Source organism: Microtus ochrogaster, linkage group LG2 (genome assembly GCF_000317375.1).
Source record: "Microtus ochrogaster isolate Prairie Vole_2 linkage group LG2, MicOch1.0, whole genome shotgun sequence".
NCBI classification, from domain to species: Eukaryota; Metazoa; Chordata; class Mammalia; order Rodentia; family Cricetidae; genus Microtus; species Microtus ochrogaster.
Window position 1 is genome coordinate 51,135,508 of NC_022028.1, and position 17,591 is coordinate 51,153,098.

At 52.6% G+C, this 17,591-nt stretch overlaps 1 protein-coding gene across 3 annotated transcripts in view; it reads left to right on the plus strand.

The window, feature by feature from the left end:
* The window catches only part of Cpne5 (copine 5), an 83,803-nt gene that overhangs the window by 31,890 nt on the left and 34,322 nt on the right, over nt 1-17,591 (plus strand). For 2 of the 3 annotated variants that reach the window (XM_013351240.2, XM_026785513.1), the window contains exons 4-9: nt 2,099-2,202; nt 3,664-3,703; nt 3,876-3,952; nt 7,229-7,288; nt 9,074-9,124; nt 9,378-9,441. In XM_013351240.2, coding sequence (XP_013206694.1) covers nt 2,099-2,202; nt 3,664-3,703; nt 3,876-3,952; nt 7,229-7,288; nt 9,074-9,124; nt 9,378-9,441 — 396 coding nt within the window. The remainder of the gene's footprint in view (nt 1-2,098; nt 2,203-3,663; nt 3,704-3,875; nt 3,953-7,228; nt 7,289-9,073; nt 9,125-9,377; nt 9,442-17,591) is intronic. The other variant, XM_005360334.3, reaches the window with a different exon arrangement.

Sequence of the window (17,591 nt, forward strand, 5' to 3'; positions counted from 1 at the left end):
CCTAAGCTGGTGCTCTGTGTTTCATTCGATTCTTTTTACAAGTATTTGTGAGTGTGTGCATGCACGTGTGCCTGTGCACAGGCACAGAGTTCAGAAGAGGGTGTTGGATGGTCTCCTCTGTCAGCCTCCACTTATTCCTGTGAGTCAGGGTCTTTCCCTGAACTGGTAGCTAAGCTAGAAGCCAGCAAGCCACAGCAATCCTCCTCCCTCTGCCCCACCTTGGATCTGGGCTTTATAGGCATGTGGGCAATGCCCAGCTTGTTATGTGGTTGCTGGGATCTGACCTCTGACCTCAAGATTGTGCAACTAGTACTCTTAACCACTAAGCCATCAGTCTGCCTACACCTATCCCCACCCACATACACTTTTTTTTTAAAGACGGTGGGGGCTGTAAAGACAATAGTGCCAGCTATTCTTAAGTTCACTGTAGCTAAAGAGCTTTGGACTTCAGATCCCCCAATTTCTGCCTCCTGAGTGCTAGGGTTCCAAACATCGCAGCCCGGCTTAGGTGCTTTAGTTGCTGTGACTGCACCTGTCATAGGTATTGCTCAGTGACTCTGAGTGCAATAGAGAATCTTCCGGTATGGCTCTCATGTTCTGCTCCTGTAGTCAGTACTAAGTGCTATGTCTGCCTATGCTAAGGTCTCCAAAGCTTTTTAGAGTGTGGGTGTGGCTTTTGGCTCCGTGGTAGAGCACTTGCCTAGCGTGGGCAAGGCCCTGGGCCGACCCACAGCTCTGCAAAAGCAACCTTTGTGGAATACAGAACGGGCTTAGATAAGGCAGGGAATTTGCAAGAGGCAACGCAGCCTCCACCCTCGGCCGGGACCTCACAGTTCCTGAGGAGGCTGCAGCTACTCTGCCCTCATTCAGCTCCTCCCTGGCCACTCCAGAGTGTCTGTCATGAGCCAGGCTTAGCGTAGGTCTCATCTCCCCATACCTGTGGCACCTTGTGGTCTAGAGCTCATAACCTGACTTGTGCCTTTGTGTCAGCGAGTCTTGACTGTGTGCTCCTGGACAAGTTGCTTGGCTTCTCTGGGCTTCCATCTTCTCATCTCTAAGAAAGGGAAGCCTGCCACAAGGCATTGCATAGGACTAGGGCACAGAGTGTTCACAGGGGGTCCGGGGCATCGTGTGTGCTCATGGCCCTGTAGGGTAGGGAGAAACTCTGTGAGTAATTTCCAGGCAATGCATGGGGATGGTGGCAAGGGAGCAAGATGGGGAACCATGCGCTCAAGCCTCAGGGATCAGCTCGTGTGGAAGAGCCCACAGGAGCTGAGAAAGCGTGAGGCTTGCAGAGGAGGTGGGGCCAGGAGAAGGGCTGTGAAGCTGGGGTTGGCAGGGCCAAAGTGGGAAGGCACTGAGTCTCCAGTAGCTGCTAGCTTTATGAATGTGAGCAAGCAAGACAGCAGAAGGAGCCTCCAAGATGGAAGTCCCATGGTTGACTTGTGTCTTTTGCTTATCAGGTATGTGTTGTTAAACTGGGTCACTGGGCACACACCTGTAATCCCAGCGTTTAGGACAGAGGCAGGTGTGTCAGGAATGCAACGCCATCCTGGACCACACAGCAAGCTTGAGACCAGCCCAGGCTATCTAGTGAGCCCTGTCTCAAAATAAATAAACAGGGATGTGTGTCAGGTCCAGCCCACACTCCAAGGTGGGAATAGGAGGAGATGGATCCTCCAGGAGGCTGTCTCCCACCATCAAGTCTCTTGTGACTGCAGGAGGGGTGTCAATCATGTACACATAGCCCAGGTGTTGGGCAGTAGAAGCAGGAGTTCAAGGTAGAGCATCATCTCCTTAGAGACTTTGAGGCTAACTTGACTAGGACAACCCGCCTGGTGGTGAGGGGCGTCCAGGCCAGGAGCCCATGGCCTGAGAGAAGAGCAGAACCAGAACACAGGGCCACTGGGGTCTATACCATTTACCGTACAAGAGATGCCTGGAGCTCGTGTCTGGAGAGGGAGGGAGGGGTGGGGAAGAGAGGGACTGTAAAGAGATGTAGCCCTGCTTGCAGGAGGCAGCACCCAATGCCTGCAGCCTAGTGCCATGGGCTGGAGCCGCACTGGCCCTGTTAAAACAGCGCCTTCTTCTCTTGCAGTTTGGACGCACTGAGGTCATTGATAACACGCTCAACCCAGACTTTGTGCGCAAGTTCATTGTGGATTACTTCTTTGAGGAGAAGCAGAACCTCCGTTTTGACCTGTGAGTAGAAGGTGGGGCTCACGCTGGATGGGGGGGGGGACGGGGAGGAGATAGAGTCCTTGGGACTAGGACCTGGAGTGACAGGATACAGGTGGAAAAGCAGGGATATTCTGGAAAGTCGGGAAGATAAAAGTGACAGTTGAAATCTACCTCCAGCCTTGCTAGGGTGTGGAAAAGGGGGTGCCAGATCTTATCCAGCATTTTCTCATTTATGTGCGTGTGTCCGTGCGTGTGTGTGTGTGGGGGGATTGGGTGAAGTGCCTGACACTCTGGGGAGCATCCACGGAGCAATTCAGGCCTCTACTTGGGTGACTTTTGCTCACTGGTGTCCGGGGTACCTGCTGGTCTCTCCTCATGTTGGGAGGTGTATCTAGTCTCCTGGAGTCGTGAGACAAGTCGGGCTCTGGTATCTGTTTCCTCAGAAAGAGGGACAGGGCCATCAGGAGGACTTTCCCCCTTGGAAACCAGGCAGGGAGTTTGTGTCATTTCCAGGGGCTGTGAGGGAGAGGGGCAGGGTTGCAAAGGGCAGCGTCCTGGGGAAGAACAGAGTGGAAAGAAAGATTCCTGGGGGATTCTGGCAAAAATTTGGGGTGAGCTGAGGGAGGTAGAAACTTGGAAGCTAGGATGGGAAGAAGAGAAAGGCTGAGAAGTATGAACAATGTGGCCCATGACGTGACAGAGAAGTTTGGTGACAGTCTAGAGAGGTAAATTACTCAAGGCAGTGGGGTGCTGATCCCCAGTCCTCAGCAGGTGCATGCATCTGAGCCTAGAGCAGGGGAGGCTGCAGGAGGAAATGTTGCAAGCAAGACCCTGGGAGAGGAGGCTACAGCTCAGCTGGCTCCCGGAGAGGGGACCAGCTCGGCTGCAGGAGCAGCTCGCAGCCCACTCGGGTGGAGGTCGTGACCAGGCCCGAGTAAGGACAAGGTCTGAGTACAGGGCTCCCAGACAGACCACGTTGAGGCTGGAAAGATGGGCAACTGGCAGTGGTGGATAGGGTGACTTAGCCACCTGTGACCCAGCCAGGATATGGGTTTACTTGTGTCATTTCCCATTCTTAGTGAGATAAAACGCATGTGCAGGGAAATGCACATATCTTTAAAAATGAATCACGTTTGTTTGTTTGTTCTTGTGAGTCTATGTGTGTGCCGTGGCGGGGTGTGTAGGTCAAAGGGCAGCTTGTGAGAGTTGTCCTTCCTTCATGTGGGTCTCGGGGATTGAACTCAGATCATCAGGCTTGGCTGAAAGCGTCCCTAATTGCCAAGCCATCTCGCGGACTGGGAAATGCATAAATCCTGAGAGAGCCACAGGACTGTCTCCAACCGGTCTTCACAGAGATCAGGCGGGAGGAGCCTCCCAGGCTCCCAGTGCTCCCCAGGGGAATCTGACTCTACTCAGGGTCCCAGGCAGAGTTCAGTGGAATCTCCCCTGCCTGCCTTTACCATTTCTCTGTGTTCCCTGTAGATACGATGTGGACTCCAAGAGCCCGGATTTATCTAAACACGTGAGTTCTGCCTGTGACTACCCAGCAAGCCCAGGCTCTCTTAAATGCCGTAGCCTGACTGGGCCCTGGACTTCACTCAAAGAGCATGTATCCAAGGCTGCACGTTGTGAGGGAGGTGGGGTGGCTGTGAACGCAGTGGCTGACGCTGGTCTCTTCTGCCCCGGGTATGCAGGATTTCCTGGGCCAGGCCTTCTGCACCCTTGGAGAGATCGTGGGGTCCTCTGGGAGCCGCCTGGAGAAGCCCCTCACGTAAGTGTAGAAGGGGTACAGCCTGTCCGGGTGGCTCCCCTTTGATGAGCCATCTTCTGCCCACCCTGCTGAGAGTCTGCTGGTGTCAGTAACAGACAGCCAGGGCTTTCGAAGAGGGATCCCAGGCCCCGCCCTCTTCGCAGGTCCAGGCTGTTATTAGAGCTTGTATTCCTGTGGGGAGGGGGAGGGAGCCATGACCGAGAACTACCTAGTCAGTTTGTAACCCTACCTCTCTAACTGTGTAAGAGACCAGAGGACACCAGAGGAAGAGATACATCCAAGGCCACACAGACAGCAGTGGGAAAGCTGAAATTTGAACCTGGGATTTATTTGCACAGCGTATTCCTCCACTTATCCACGGTGTGTAGGTGTAGACCTGAGCTGGAGCTAAGAACAGGCTGGAACTGGGGGGAAAGGGGGGGCACTTCTCACCTCCCACCTCTGATAGTCTACTGGAGAGCTGTCACTCTGAGCGTCCTCCGGGATGGGGAGTCGCCAGGATTCTCTCTGTGCAGCTGTGGATGGCTTGTCCTTATTCCTGAGGAATCTCTGGGCAGGGCCCTGGCAAGGGCAGGCACAGACCAGGACAAATGTCCAGGCCACAGGGCAGGCAGGAGAGAGAGGGGGTTCATGAACCCCTCACTGGCTTCTGCCAGGTTTCCGTCCTAACACTGTAGTTCCTAACTGGTGTGTTTCTATGTGCATGTGTGCATGTATGTGTGTGTGTGTGTGTGTATCTGTGCGTATCTGTATGAGTGTGTGCATAGTGTGTGTGTATAAGGAACAGACTCTCCTAGACCCTTGCCTGTAACTCCTCAGCAACTACATGGTAGAATCGGGACCCCAAGAAAGGGGCTGGGGAGATGGCTCAGCAGTTAAGGGCATTGGCCATTCCTCTGGAGGACCCTGTTCAATCTCCAGCGCCCACATGACAGCTCATCGCTGTCTGTAACGTCGGCTCCAGAGGATCTTGTACCCTCATGCGGACATACATGCAGGCAAAACATCAATGTACGTAAAAATAAATCTTGAAAAATTACAAAAAAAACCCCAAAACCCAAAATCACATACTACAGCCGTGTGTGGTAGAGAACAACTTTGCCCCAGCACCCACCCCAGGTGACTTACAACTGCAACTCCATCTGCAAGGGACTGGACTGAACACCTCTGGCCTCTCGTGCACACACCCACATGAAGACACACACACACACATACACACACATACACGAGTTAAAAATAGTAAAAACTAATTTAAAAGGGGAAGAAAGAAAAGTGGGATTTTCCCAGGAGAAATCCCAGTTAGCTCTTGTTCAATAGCAGTGTTCAGGGCCTTTATTTTGAATTTGTATGCTTTAAATTTATCGTTATTTACTCTTTGACCACCTCACACACGTGTATGGTGCGTTTTCATCATCCTCCTTCCCAATTGCCCTCTCTCATCGCCTTCCTACTCCCTGTGGCCGAGGAGAAGCCAGGATTGCTCCTACACCTCCCAGCTCCCACCCGAGTGTACACCTAAGCAGTTACAGATCCATTTCTTGCCTGCTGTCACCTGTCCACCTTGGGCAGGGGATGGAGGGGTCTCTCCCACAGAAGATGCGCCCAAGGACAAGCAAGATCTGAAATGTGGAGTCACAGGAATGCTGTGGGGGAGGCAGGTCCTTTCCCCCAGGAGGTCTTGTGTTTCTAAGTTTAGCCGTTCGTGACTAAACCCCACCAGCAGCTCCTGTTTACTGGGCATCTATTCTGGGACAGATGTGAGGGTCAGTGTTTTGCTGGTGAGATCTGTGCAGGAAGTCCTCGGTACCCATGGGCTCCACATACATGTACTCTATCAACTAACTGCTTTTTAAAAGGCTGCATATTCCTGAACGTGGGCTGTCGTCTTCCTGGTCACCATTCCTTGGATGATACAGTCCAGCCAGCCTATGCCGATCATTTACTCTGTGTTAGGTGTCATAAGACACCTGAAGATGGCTTAAAATATAGGAGATTCCAGGCATGGTGGTACAGGCGTGTAACCCAGCAGGAGGAGTTCAAGGCCATCCTCAGCTACATAAGTTGAAGGCCAGACTTGGCTACATAAGACCCTGCTTATTTATAAATATATAGTAAAATAAAATACGTGCAGAATGAGTGTGGCTCCTATTCAGGTACCGTAGTGGCATTTTTGTACATCCAGAGACCTGTCCCTGAGGGGGCCGAGAACCAGTGCCTTGTGCCTACGAAGCGATGACCACATTGGTTTGGTTTCGTTGTGTTTGAGGGTAGAGGGGGATGTTGTTGTTTTGAGACAGAGCCTCACTACAGGGCAGCCTCAAACTCAAGATCCTCTGCCTCAGCCTCCTGAGGACAGGGATTGCCCGTGCATTGTCACACAGAGATTCCTTTGAGATTTTCTGTCGGGGGACCAGGATCTTTGTCTACAGCCCAGGAAGGCCTCAGAGAGACCCTTCCTCCTCAGCCTCCCAAAAGCTAGAGTTGTGAGCCTGTGCCACCATGCCCTGTCCAAGGCTCCGACCGAGGTCACATCTGCTAAGGCTGCTCTCCTTGGCTTGGCTGACCGTAGTTTTTCTTCTCTTGTCTGTATGGAGTCCGTCCTTCTGTGTGTGGATAGTCAGGCCCCACACATGTGACCTCAGCTCCTAATCAACTCCTTTTTTCTTAAAAGTTTTTTTAAATTATTTTTATTTAAGTGTGTATGTCTATATTGGTGTGTGGGTGTGTGCGCTTGAGTTCAGGCTCCCTCGGAGCCCAGAAGAGGGGAACCAAACTTGGTTCCTCTGGAAGAGCAGTCCTTGCTCTTAACTGATGAACCATTTCTCCAGCCCTTTTAAAGGTCCTGTCTCCAAATATAGTCATATGCAGTGCTGAGGTTTGGGCCTTAGCATGCGAGTGAGAGAGACTGTTTAAGCCAATGAGGCCCAGTGATGTGACAGAGACCATCTCCACCTGCGGCAGGTGTCTGGGTCACCTGGAGCAGAGGAGCCCATTCCACCTCAGGGTTTCTGAGTAGGCCTAAGGCATGTATGTGATACCTTCGCTGGGGCCGCTGGGGCCGCTGGTCTGGGGCCCCACTCTGAACACCTCAGGGGTAGCCTGACTTGCCCAGGGCTTCACTCGAAGGTCTGGGAAGTGTCCCTTCTGTGGTCTGGGTTTTGGTCCTGTTTTAGTGACTTCCGGGGCAGAGGTCCAGACATCTACAAGTTGTGTTCTGGCCCGTGAGGACTGGGGTAGTGGGCTCACGCTTGGCTTTCTCTTCCTCTGTCTCCACAGAATAGGAGCATTCAGCCTCAACTCCCGGACAGGCAAGCCTATGCCAGCTGTGTCTAACGGGTAGGTCACCACGCAGCTGTGGCCTTCTGCATTCACCCAGTTCTAAAGAGGTCACCTGCCTCTAGGCTCAATTCCTGATCTACTGTTAACCCCTGGGTAGGAAGATAAAGGGTCCTGGGTCCCTTCATAAGGTCTCAGGCACCAAGGTGATAGCCTACCTCTTCTATCCGGGCCAGAGGTGGGGCCTGGTGAGCCCTGGTGGCTCTTGGGACTTTAGGGAGTAGGGAGGGATTCCGAGTGTCCTGTGCCAAGGGTGGGTGGTCCTGGGACCTCTCAGATCCCTCTTTCCTCCCTTTCCTTATCTAATACCCCCTTGGCTCTCCCTCCTCCATGGCTTCTCTATTCAATATCAGCCTTCTCTTCCCTATGGAGTTGATTTGGCTCAGTCCCCCCCCCCCCATACACACATGCACTGCTTTCATAGCTCACTGACTGCAGAGGGCCGCTACTTCTCCAGTTCCCACTCCGACTTTTGGCTGGCCTCATAAAAAATGTGACCAACATAGACCCTCCATGGGTCTTCCCTCTCCTCTCCTGAGGAGCGTCTCTGTCCTGGCTTCTTTCTCATACCCTGTGGGCCTTAAACCTTTGGGACTGAGTGAGGGAGTCCCACCCGGCTGCCTGCATGTAAGGAAAGAGCCTGGAGGAGCCATATGTGGACCCCTCACAGCTCAGGACCAGCGTGGCTTCTGGTTTATGGGGAGAGTGGGTGCCAGCGAGCTGAGAGGGAGCATAAGCAGCTGTAAAGAGGGGAATTGAGTCCGGAGGGAGGGAGGGAGGTGGGGAGAGGAAGGCCAAGTTGGTGGGAGCAGGTTGAGGCAAGAGAGGAGGGAAAGCAAGACCAGAAGAAGAAGGTGGAGTTGAAGGCAGAGCAACAGATGGAGAGCCAGGGGCGGAGGAGGCTGCTGCCGAGGGCTCTGGTCTCTACCAGGCCACTGTGTGGGAAAGGACTGCCTGAGAGTAGGGGCCAAGCTGCAGCACTGCCACCTGCCTGGGGCAGGGTTGGCCCCTCATCTGCCCACCCAGTTTGGAGAGACCTGGGCTGTGTCTTCAGCCCCAGGAGGCTTCTCTTTCTCTCCTCCCTCCTCTGCTGGGAACCTCTCCCTCCAAAGTGATGCTGGGTAAAGCTCCATCTGTGGTCCTCAAACGGTTCCACACATAGCTCACCGCCGCTGCCCTGGACTGGGCAGGAGACGGGGTCTGGATTCCACAGCGACCCACTGCAGCGCAGCAAGGCTGCGGGGAGGGAGACTGTGCGGTCGGTTGAGGGCCCTGTGTGTGCGTGTCCAGAAAGCAGATTCTATGTCACTCCCAAGCGTGTGCAGGGCCAGAACCCCTAGTCACAGCTGCCCCACAGCTTCACATGTGATCCCCCCTTGGTCATCCTATGGTCCCCCAGCTTAGTCTCAAACCTTAGAGTGGTGTGGGCTAGTCCTTGGGGGCATGCCCCCCACTCCCACCGAAGGAGGAACAGGTGTTGGAACACCCTCAGTAGACACCCTTTCCAGCTCACCTTCCTGGAGGGGCTTCTCCGCTGTGGGTGGTCCCTTGTCCTGCATGGCCCCTCATGAAGTGGGGTGTCTTTTGGCCTCAGAAGACCCCAGTCCCAGGAATTCAAATGGAGGTAGCTGCAGGCGAGAGCCATGGAGAGGACCCCTCCCCAAGACCCTAACCCACCCTCAGCTGCTCCTCCCTAGTGAAGCAGACTGGCTCAGAGCTGGAACCCCAGGGGACCCTGGGTAGCTGGGTACAGGGTGGCTAGCCCACAAGGTCTTTTGCCCACAGAAGTGGTCTTTGGATGGAAAGCTTCAGAACCACTGGTCCGGAAGCTTCCGGGTGAGTCCGGGTGCTGTTGCCATTCTTAGACCTCCCTGGTGGGCCTTGGGAGCAGGGGGCGGGCCATCAGGCTGAGGGCCTGACCCAGCACACAATGCTCTCGGCCACACTACCCAGGCACTTCTGGGGGTGTTCTTAGAGGTGTTGGGTGTAGATGCCTAGATGGCACGGGGCGGGCATGGGAGCGGCTGACCCAGGAATGTTGGGTTGGTCTGTCCCTGTCTGGCTTGTCATTTTTGTCTTTCCTCCCTAGTGGTGTCCCAGGGAAGAAGTGTGGCTCCATCATCCTGTCTGCGGAGGAGCTGAGCAACTGTAGGGTGAGTAGCAGGGGTTCCTCTCCATGATGCAGGATTACCCATCCCTGGAGGGAGCCGGGGTAGACAGGGCTCTTTGTGACCCGGCTGGCATGAGACCGTGACACCAGAGCTAGAAGATTCCAGCCTTGTAGTTGACCAGAGTGAGACCCAAGGCACGAGGGACCAGCTGCATCACAGAGCCAGGCTCCTGGGTCCAGTCACATACACGCCCCTCAGCCCAGACTGCCCCAGCCCCGCCGATGACCAAAGCCGTTCAGCCTTGCGCACTTGGCACGCAGTTGTCACTGTTCTCTTTGCCTCTGGCACAGGATGGCACCCTCTGCTCCACAGAGGGAGAAGATGTCTGAGTGTGTGGGTGTGAGTGTGAGTGTGTGTGCATGGGTGGACGTGAGTGTGGAAAGGTCTGAATAGGAATCCAGGTGGGAGTGGATGTCGGGAAGCCCGGAGTCTGCAATCCTGGCAGCCTTTGGTTTCGACTCTTCTGGAGGAGTGTGGAGCAGCGGCCCATGGGGTGGCTCGGCACCGAGAAAGGGGTCAGGGCTGACGACAAAGGGAAATGTTGTAAGGATGCTGACCGCTGTCAAGGGGGGAGGACCTGAGTGAGGGTCTCGTTTCACCGGAAACTCCAGCGTCTCTCTGAGACAAGAGGGAGCACACCTGGACTCTGCTCCAGATCAGCTGACTGTAAGATGGGGCTCTACCCACGGGCCACCCAAACCAGGCATCCCTGAGGCCAGTGAGGGGTTGGGAGGGAGAGAGGCCTGAGTATCTGGGGACAGGGCTCCCAGGGACTGTAGGAAGAAGGAGAAACAAGGCTTCCTGACCGCCGGGATCAGAGCTGCCATCCACCAGTATCCACCATGTGAAAAACCACGACAGAACAACCTTAATCCTTTTAGGGTAACAATAGCGGAACACAATAAGAATCAGCCAGGTGTGGTGTCACACACCTTTAATCCCAGGGGCAGGCGGATCTCTGTGAGTTTCCATAACAAGTTCCAGAACAGCCAGGGATACATAGAGGGACCCCATGTTAAAAAACAAACAAAAGGAATCAACATGGGGACTGGAGAGATGGCATAGTGGTTTAGAACACTGGCTGTTCTTACAGAAGACCCTGGTTTGATTCTTAGCACCCACACTATAGCTCACAACTGTCTATTACTCCGGTCCTAGAGGACCCAAACCCTCTTCTAGCTTCTGGAGGATCAGGCATGCACATGTTGTACAGACATAAATGCAACACGCTTATATAAAACACATAAAGGAATCAGCATAGGTTTTGGGGTCTCAGCTGTCAGAGTGCTTGCCTACTTAGTAAGTGTGAAGCCCTGGGTTTCATCCACAATACCAAATAAGCCTAGCATGGAGGTGCAGGCTTGTAATACCAGCACGCAGGAGCTAGGAGCAGGAGGATCAAAAGTTCAAGGTGATCCTCAGCTATATAGTGAGTTCAAGGCCAGCCAGAGCTACGTGAGACTGTTCCATTAGAGAGAGGGTGTTAATGTTAAACAACATTTTCCAAAAAGGAATTTTGGGGGGAGAAGAGTGGCTTTATAAATCTCCTTAATGTCTAGGGTCCTAGAAGATACCAGGAGGGGCTGAGGTATGTCTCAGCTTCAGAGTGCTTGCCCTAAAGGAAGAAAGAAGGCCAAGTGTCCCTTCCTCGAATGGGCGGGGCAGGGGCGACAACGGAATGCTCACTTCTGTGTAGGTAGTGTGCTATTTCTCATGTCTTGTCTGATGATTCTAGACCACACTAACGGGTCATAGATGTAGACTTGTGTATGTCTTCTTGTGTAGTATGAGGTTTCTGACATTCAGTGGTTGAGGAGACTGAAGCCCGGAGAGATGAGGTCCAGGACCACACAGTCACCCAGGAGATGAGGTCTGGACGCAGGCAGCCTGCTCTAGAGCTCCAGTCTTCAATGAGCAGGATGTGGAGTCACAACCTTGTCCCTGGGACTTCTGTGTGGAAACAGAATGGACTGTCGAGAGGTGACCAGAAGAATGCTCGCACAGCTGCCTTCCTGGTGGTGGCCCTTCCTGTCTGTTTAGCTGGCCAGTGGAGGCCCAGATGCCGGGAAACGGGCTCGCCCAGCATCTGCACCCTGGGCAGGGCTGCTGTGGTTGGTGTGTACTGAGGATCTGATAAGAGCCTAGCCAGGGAAGTCCAGCAGAGTGTTTAGTGATGATGGACACTGTGTCAAAGGAGGGCCTACTTGCACGAACCAGGCATGTTTTTCTGTTTCTGAGTGCAAGAGCCTCAAGGTTCCCCTGCTGTGGGGCAGTTGGGTTAACTGTTGAGGATGAAGGTGATGAGGATGGTGACTGCCATCCTCATAGATAGATAGATAGATAGACAGACAGATAGATATCATTCATTCGTATATATATATATATGGATATATATATATATCCATCCTCAGGAGAGGCTGTATGGGAATCACTTTATGGTCCAAATTCAGTTTCCCCTGAGCTCTTAGCCCAGCAGTGACCCCCTTGGTGTTTAAATACCATCAGTTAGGGCACTTTGGACAAGCTCAGTGGGCTGGCGCTGTAACTCAGTTTCCCAGCGGCTTGTGAACATCTTCCTTTGCCACCTTAGGACCCCCCCCCACTCCACTCCCCCTCTCTTCCTCTTCTTTCCTTCCCCTGCTCCTCCCCCCTCTTTCATCCTTGGACACAGTAGTTTTCTTGCTGGAGGCTGTGCCTGCGCTGGGGAGGTTTAGGGGCTCCCTCCCTGCAGAGGCTGTCGGCTCCCTTTTCTCCTGGCATATCTTTGGCTGAATTCTCTCTTTCCCTAGAATCCTTGCAAGGAAAAGACACTAATTCTCAGCATCTGGCTGAATTAAAATAATTACATGTGAGCAGCTTTGCAACTCCGGCTTTCGGTGGGAGGATCAAAGGGAGAGGGTGGGGTGCGGGTCTGCGAGGCGCGGGGCTTCCTGCCTTCAGCCTGGAGCCTGCGTGGGTGGCGAGGGACAGCAAAGGATCGAGTGGATGCCAGCCTGTCACAGGCTTACTTTAGTAAGTAAAAGAAAAGCCTTGCTCGTGTAGAATATTAATGCCAAGAAGGTTCTTACGATCGGATTTGATGCAAATACAGTTGGGGCCCTTATGTTGACAGGGTGAGGGCCAGCCCCCTAGACACCCACGTTTCCCCATGCCCAGCAGGTGTACTAATGTATTCCTGCAAGGTCCTCAGCTCCCTGAGGCTCTTGTTCACAAACATGTCTTGTGCTAGAGATTGACCCAGGACCTCACTCTGGGTGGACAAGCAATCCACCACCGAGCTACATCACCATCTCTCTTTCATTTAAAGAAGAAAGAAAAGAAAGGGCCAGATATGGTGGCACATGTCTTTAATCCCAGCATCTGGGAGGCAGAGGCAAGCAGATTTCTAAGTTGCAGGCCAGCCTGGTCTATATAATGAGACCCTGTCTCAACCAGAATAGATGAGGAACAATTTCTCGATAACTTGGATGGTGGCCCTGAAGGCTCTGCGGCCTTCTAGCCGGCAGTGAAGAAGCCAGCTTTGAGCATTGGGAGTGGAATTCGGAGAGATGGGAGCCAGCTGCGCCTGCAGTGGAAGGCCTGGACCTCCTTGGCTTTTCTGGTTTGTTAGATAACCTTGATTGGTACCCATCCTCCAGGCTCCTGACGAGGGGCAGGAAATCCAAGCTTCATACTGCAGCATCCTGGGGTCTCCCCACCCCAGAGCCACTTCTAGACTGCTCAGGAATTCATTTGTTTCAAGTCAGCAAGTCAGCGTTTCACTCGCTCTGCCCGCTGCCCGCTGTTCTAATTTAGTATGAGAAACGCCAGCCCGCAATCCCAGCCTTTCTGCCCTGGCTCTCCATTCTGTCAGACCCGCTGCCCCTTTTTTTATCACACATGCTGCTGCACGACATTCTTGGTCCTGAAGGAAAATTCGTGGGCAATTTATTATGTGCCCATGTGGGAAAGCAGGTAGGAGCTAAGCTCTTGCAGCCAGCTCCCCGGGAAGCAGGCAGCCTATCCAAAGGCCCTGGAGGCAGGAGAGAGAGGTGATGACCTATCAGGCAGGCTGCAAGTGGGGATGGTGGCAAGAAGGCCTAGGTTCTTTTTCTTTTCTTTCTCCCCCCCCCTTTGGGGTGGGATTTCAAGACAGGGTTTCTCTGTGTAGCCCTGACTGTCTTGGAACTCTCTCTGTAGACCAGGATGGCCTCAAACTCAGAGATCCTCCTGCCTCTGCCTCCCAAATGCTTGGATCAAAGGTGTGCTGCATCACCACGCCTAGTGAGGGGCTGGATTCTGTGAGCCCTTCCAGCCAAGGAGTCTAGGGGACTTGAGGGTGGTGTTTCTCCTTGCTGCAGACTTTGGAGGAGGATAGCCATGGGAGGGAAGGAGAGAGAGAAGAGGAAACCATGGGGTAAAGTGGGTGTGGGGTGTGGGTCCCCTGACACTCAGTTGCATTCAGGCTGAAGCGTAGGGAAGGCGTGTTACCCATGCTAGAATAGACATGAGCATCCTCCCTAAAACACAGTGTATAATTTCTTAGTTTGAGAAATAATTTCTCTAGTCAAATCAAAACAAAACAAAAAACAAAGGCGCTGTCTCTGCTTAAATATATACGTGTATGTAATATCACATTAACCATTTTAGTCCAGGGGAGATGGCTCAGTGGTTAAAGCACTCACTGCACAAACAATGGGACCACAGTTCACATCCTTAGATCCTGCATGGATGCTAGGTGGGCATGGCAACCCTTTCATCCCAACCTCTGAAGGTAGATATGAACCCCCCTCCCCAAGAGCAAGCAAGCTAGCAGTCGGAGCCACGGTAGCCAGCTGTAGGTTTGACTGACACCTGCCTCATAGAATAAGATGGAGGTGCCAAACATCAGCTTCTCCTCGAGCCTCTACACACTCAAGCAGGTATGCACATGTACTTGCACACCTGTACCTACACACGTGTGAACACATATACACATGCTCACACATGTGGAATAGAACAAAAGAAAATGCTATGCTAATTCTGTACAAGTTGGGAAGACACAGAAGATAACCACTGTTACTGACATTTGCGTGATTTTTTTTTTGTTGTTTTGTTTTTCAAGACAGGGTTTCTCTGTATAGTCCTGGCTGTCCTGGAACTCGCTTTGTAGACCAGGCTGGCCTCGAACTCACAGAGATCTGCTTGCCTCTGCCTCCCAAGTGCTGAGATTAAAGGTGTGTGCCACACAACCAGCCAATACAGTACCTTGTATTTGGGCCACAAGCTCCTGTCTCTAGTCTTAGAAATGAGTGTTTCGTAGTTTCCTCATAGGAGGGGTTGACCATCATTTACTGAATATAGTTTCTTCTGTAATACAGTGAAATAATAGTGCATTGAACATCCTATCCTTTTTTGTTTGTTTGTTTTTACATGTATTTATTCATTTACTGTGTGTGTGTGGTGTTCATGTATGTGTCCATATGCCCCGGGAAACATGGGCAGCTAGCTTCTTCCTTCCACTGTGTTGGGCCTGGGAATCACACTCAGCTTGTCAGGCTTGGCAGCAAGCGCCCTTGCCCACCGACTCATTCTACAGTCCACGCTGGCCTAGAACACCTTCTCTGTCCCACGTGGTCTCAAGCTCCCCAGCGGTGCGCCTGCTGGGCTTGCACGCATGCGCTGCCCCGCCCAGCTCACATCCTACATCCTATCCTGATTCTTTCGTTTTCTTCCAAGCAGTGGATGTAGGTCAGCTTCCCAGGCGTAGGCACAGTAAGTGTGGGAGGGAAAGTGGTCAGTGGGGACTTTCAGCTTGCAGTGGATCAAATCCACAGACACACAGCTGGCTGGGTTGTTTGGGAAGCCAACTGTTACCACAACAAAGAAAAGCCAGTTTGGCCAAAGGCCCTGTCACAGTTACTGTACCAATAAAGGCTCCAGCACCCAGGCTGTGTACCCACCACCTGTATCTGAGTGGACACCAGCACAGCCCCCTCGCTGTCCCCCACCCATCTTTCTCCTTCTCTTCCCTCTCTCTTCTCCCTCCACCAACCCTCCTTGGCTCCAGGTTGAGTCACCTCCTGATGGAATGTAGTTTCAGAGTCCTAGATAGATTTGGGGGTGTGTGTGTATGCGCGTACGTGTTGGGGAGGGGGGTTATACCAATTTCCACTTACAGTGCCCTTGCAGAGCAAGACATCAGGTGTCCTCCTGTAGCACTGTCCACCTTGCCCCCTTGAGGTAGGATCTTTCCCGGACCCTGCAGTGTTTTTGCTAGGCTGGGCTGGCTGCCCGCAACCCCAGATCTTCCTATCTCAGATTACACAGCACTGGGGTTCCAGGTGCTCATGAGACCGTGTGATCTGTTCTGTGGGTGCTGGGATCTGAACGCAGGGCCTCATGATTGCACAGCAAGCACTCCTAGCACCGAGCAGTCTCTGCAGGCCTCTCTTCTTGTTGTTTATTTGTGTGTTAGTTTTGAGACTGCCTCACTATGTAGCCCTGGCTAGATCACAGAGATCGACCTGCCTCTGCCTCTACGACATTATGCCTGCTTCCAGCCCTCCTCCTTTTTTAAGTAACACCGTGTGTGTGTATGCATGTGTATATGTGTGTGTATGTGTATGTGTGTATACGCATGTATATATGTGTACATGTGTATATGTAAGTGTGTGCATGTGAGTGCTTTCTTGTGTGCTTGTATGTCCATGTGCATACAGAGGTCAAAGAACAACCTTGGTTGTCATTCCTCAGGTGCTGTCCACCTTGGGTTTTTAGACAGGCCCTCACCAGCCTGGAGCTCACCAGCGGGCCACACTGGGTGACCAGTGAGCCCCTCTCTCTGCCTGTTAAGCTTGAGCCACCGTGCCCAACAGTTTACCGCTGGTGCTGGGATTTGAATTTAGACCTCCAGACTTGTGTAGTGGGTGCCTTACCGCTGGTGCTGGGATTTGAACTCAGACCTCCAGACTTGTGTAGTGGGTGCCTTACTGATTGAGCCATTGCTCTAGCACCCTGATCCCACCCTCGTACACTCACATACGCATTCTAGACTCAGGGGCGCACACACGGCGCTTTTTTATCTGACTATGCTAACTCTAGGAAATTTGGGAAATCCAACAGGCCAAAAGACAATAGATAACACCGTGGTCCTGTTGTCCATTTAAAAAACGTCTTTCAGGGGTGGCTTGTAAGGTGGTTAAAAACTCAAGGGCCATTGTTTGCCAGGTGTATGACTCCAGGCAAGTTACCTGACTTTCTGCGAAATAGTTGCTTTGTTTATAAAAATGCCCCTCGTTCAACATTTTAGTGTTCTGTTTATCACGGATAGTTTTTTCCATTGATTCTTTCTAGGGATGTTAAAACATTTATTTTGATCACTGAGTCTTTGAGGCGCCCTTAAGTTTCACATCTGTCTCCTGACCCAAGGCATCTTAGTGGGCACCATGCCTGCTGACCTCTGACTTCCTCAGCCTTCTTCCGGGGGTGGGAGGGTTGAGGTGCTGGAGGACTCCTGCCTGGCCCTGCCGCAGAGAAAGGCTGCCTGCTGAATCTCTGAGGCGGCGCAATTAGCATGCGGAGATATGCAAATTGAAGCGATCCTGCTGTTTTAGAGAAACTTAATATGCTTTTTAAAAAAGATAGGGTGAAAGGCAGAAATTGCAGGAAATTATATATCTTGGGAGCGGGTTTTATCTTCCCTGCCACTGATTCCCACGGGCTCCAAGGCTGGGAACAGCATCTCTTGGGCTCAGAGAGTCCCAACTCAGCATCAAATCCCCAAAACCAACCCTCACAGGAACCCTGGGATCCAGGCCATCAGCACCACCCTCCCTGCCTCTTCTCAGATTCAAATGGTACCAAGAGTTCGATCCATCTGCTAACCACATTGATGAGGATCAGGGGAGTTCAGATCATCAACCCCCTCCCCTGGCAGAGGCTGCAACGCAGGTCACAGGTCAGAGATAAGGCTTGCCCAGCATGTGCCAGGCCCTCAAGTTCCATCCTCTTCCCAGGCCAGGACCTTGAGCATGCCTGCCCCCCAGGACTTCCCCAGTTCTTGTCAGTGACCTTTGCTTTGGTGACAAGCTGGAAATCTCTCTAAGGGTCCGGTTTGTAGGGCTCCTGTGACTGTGACGGGGTCCAGCAGTCACAGAGGGCTCTAGGCAATC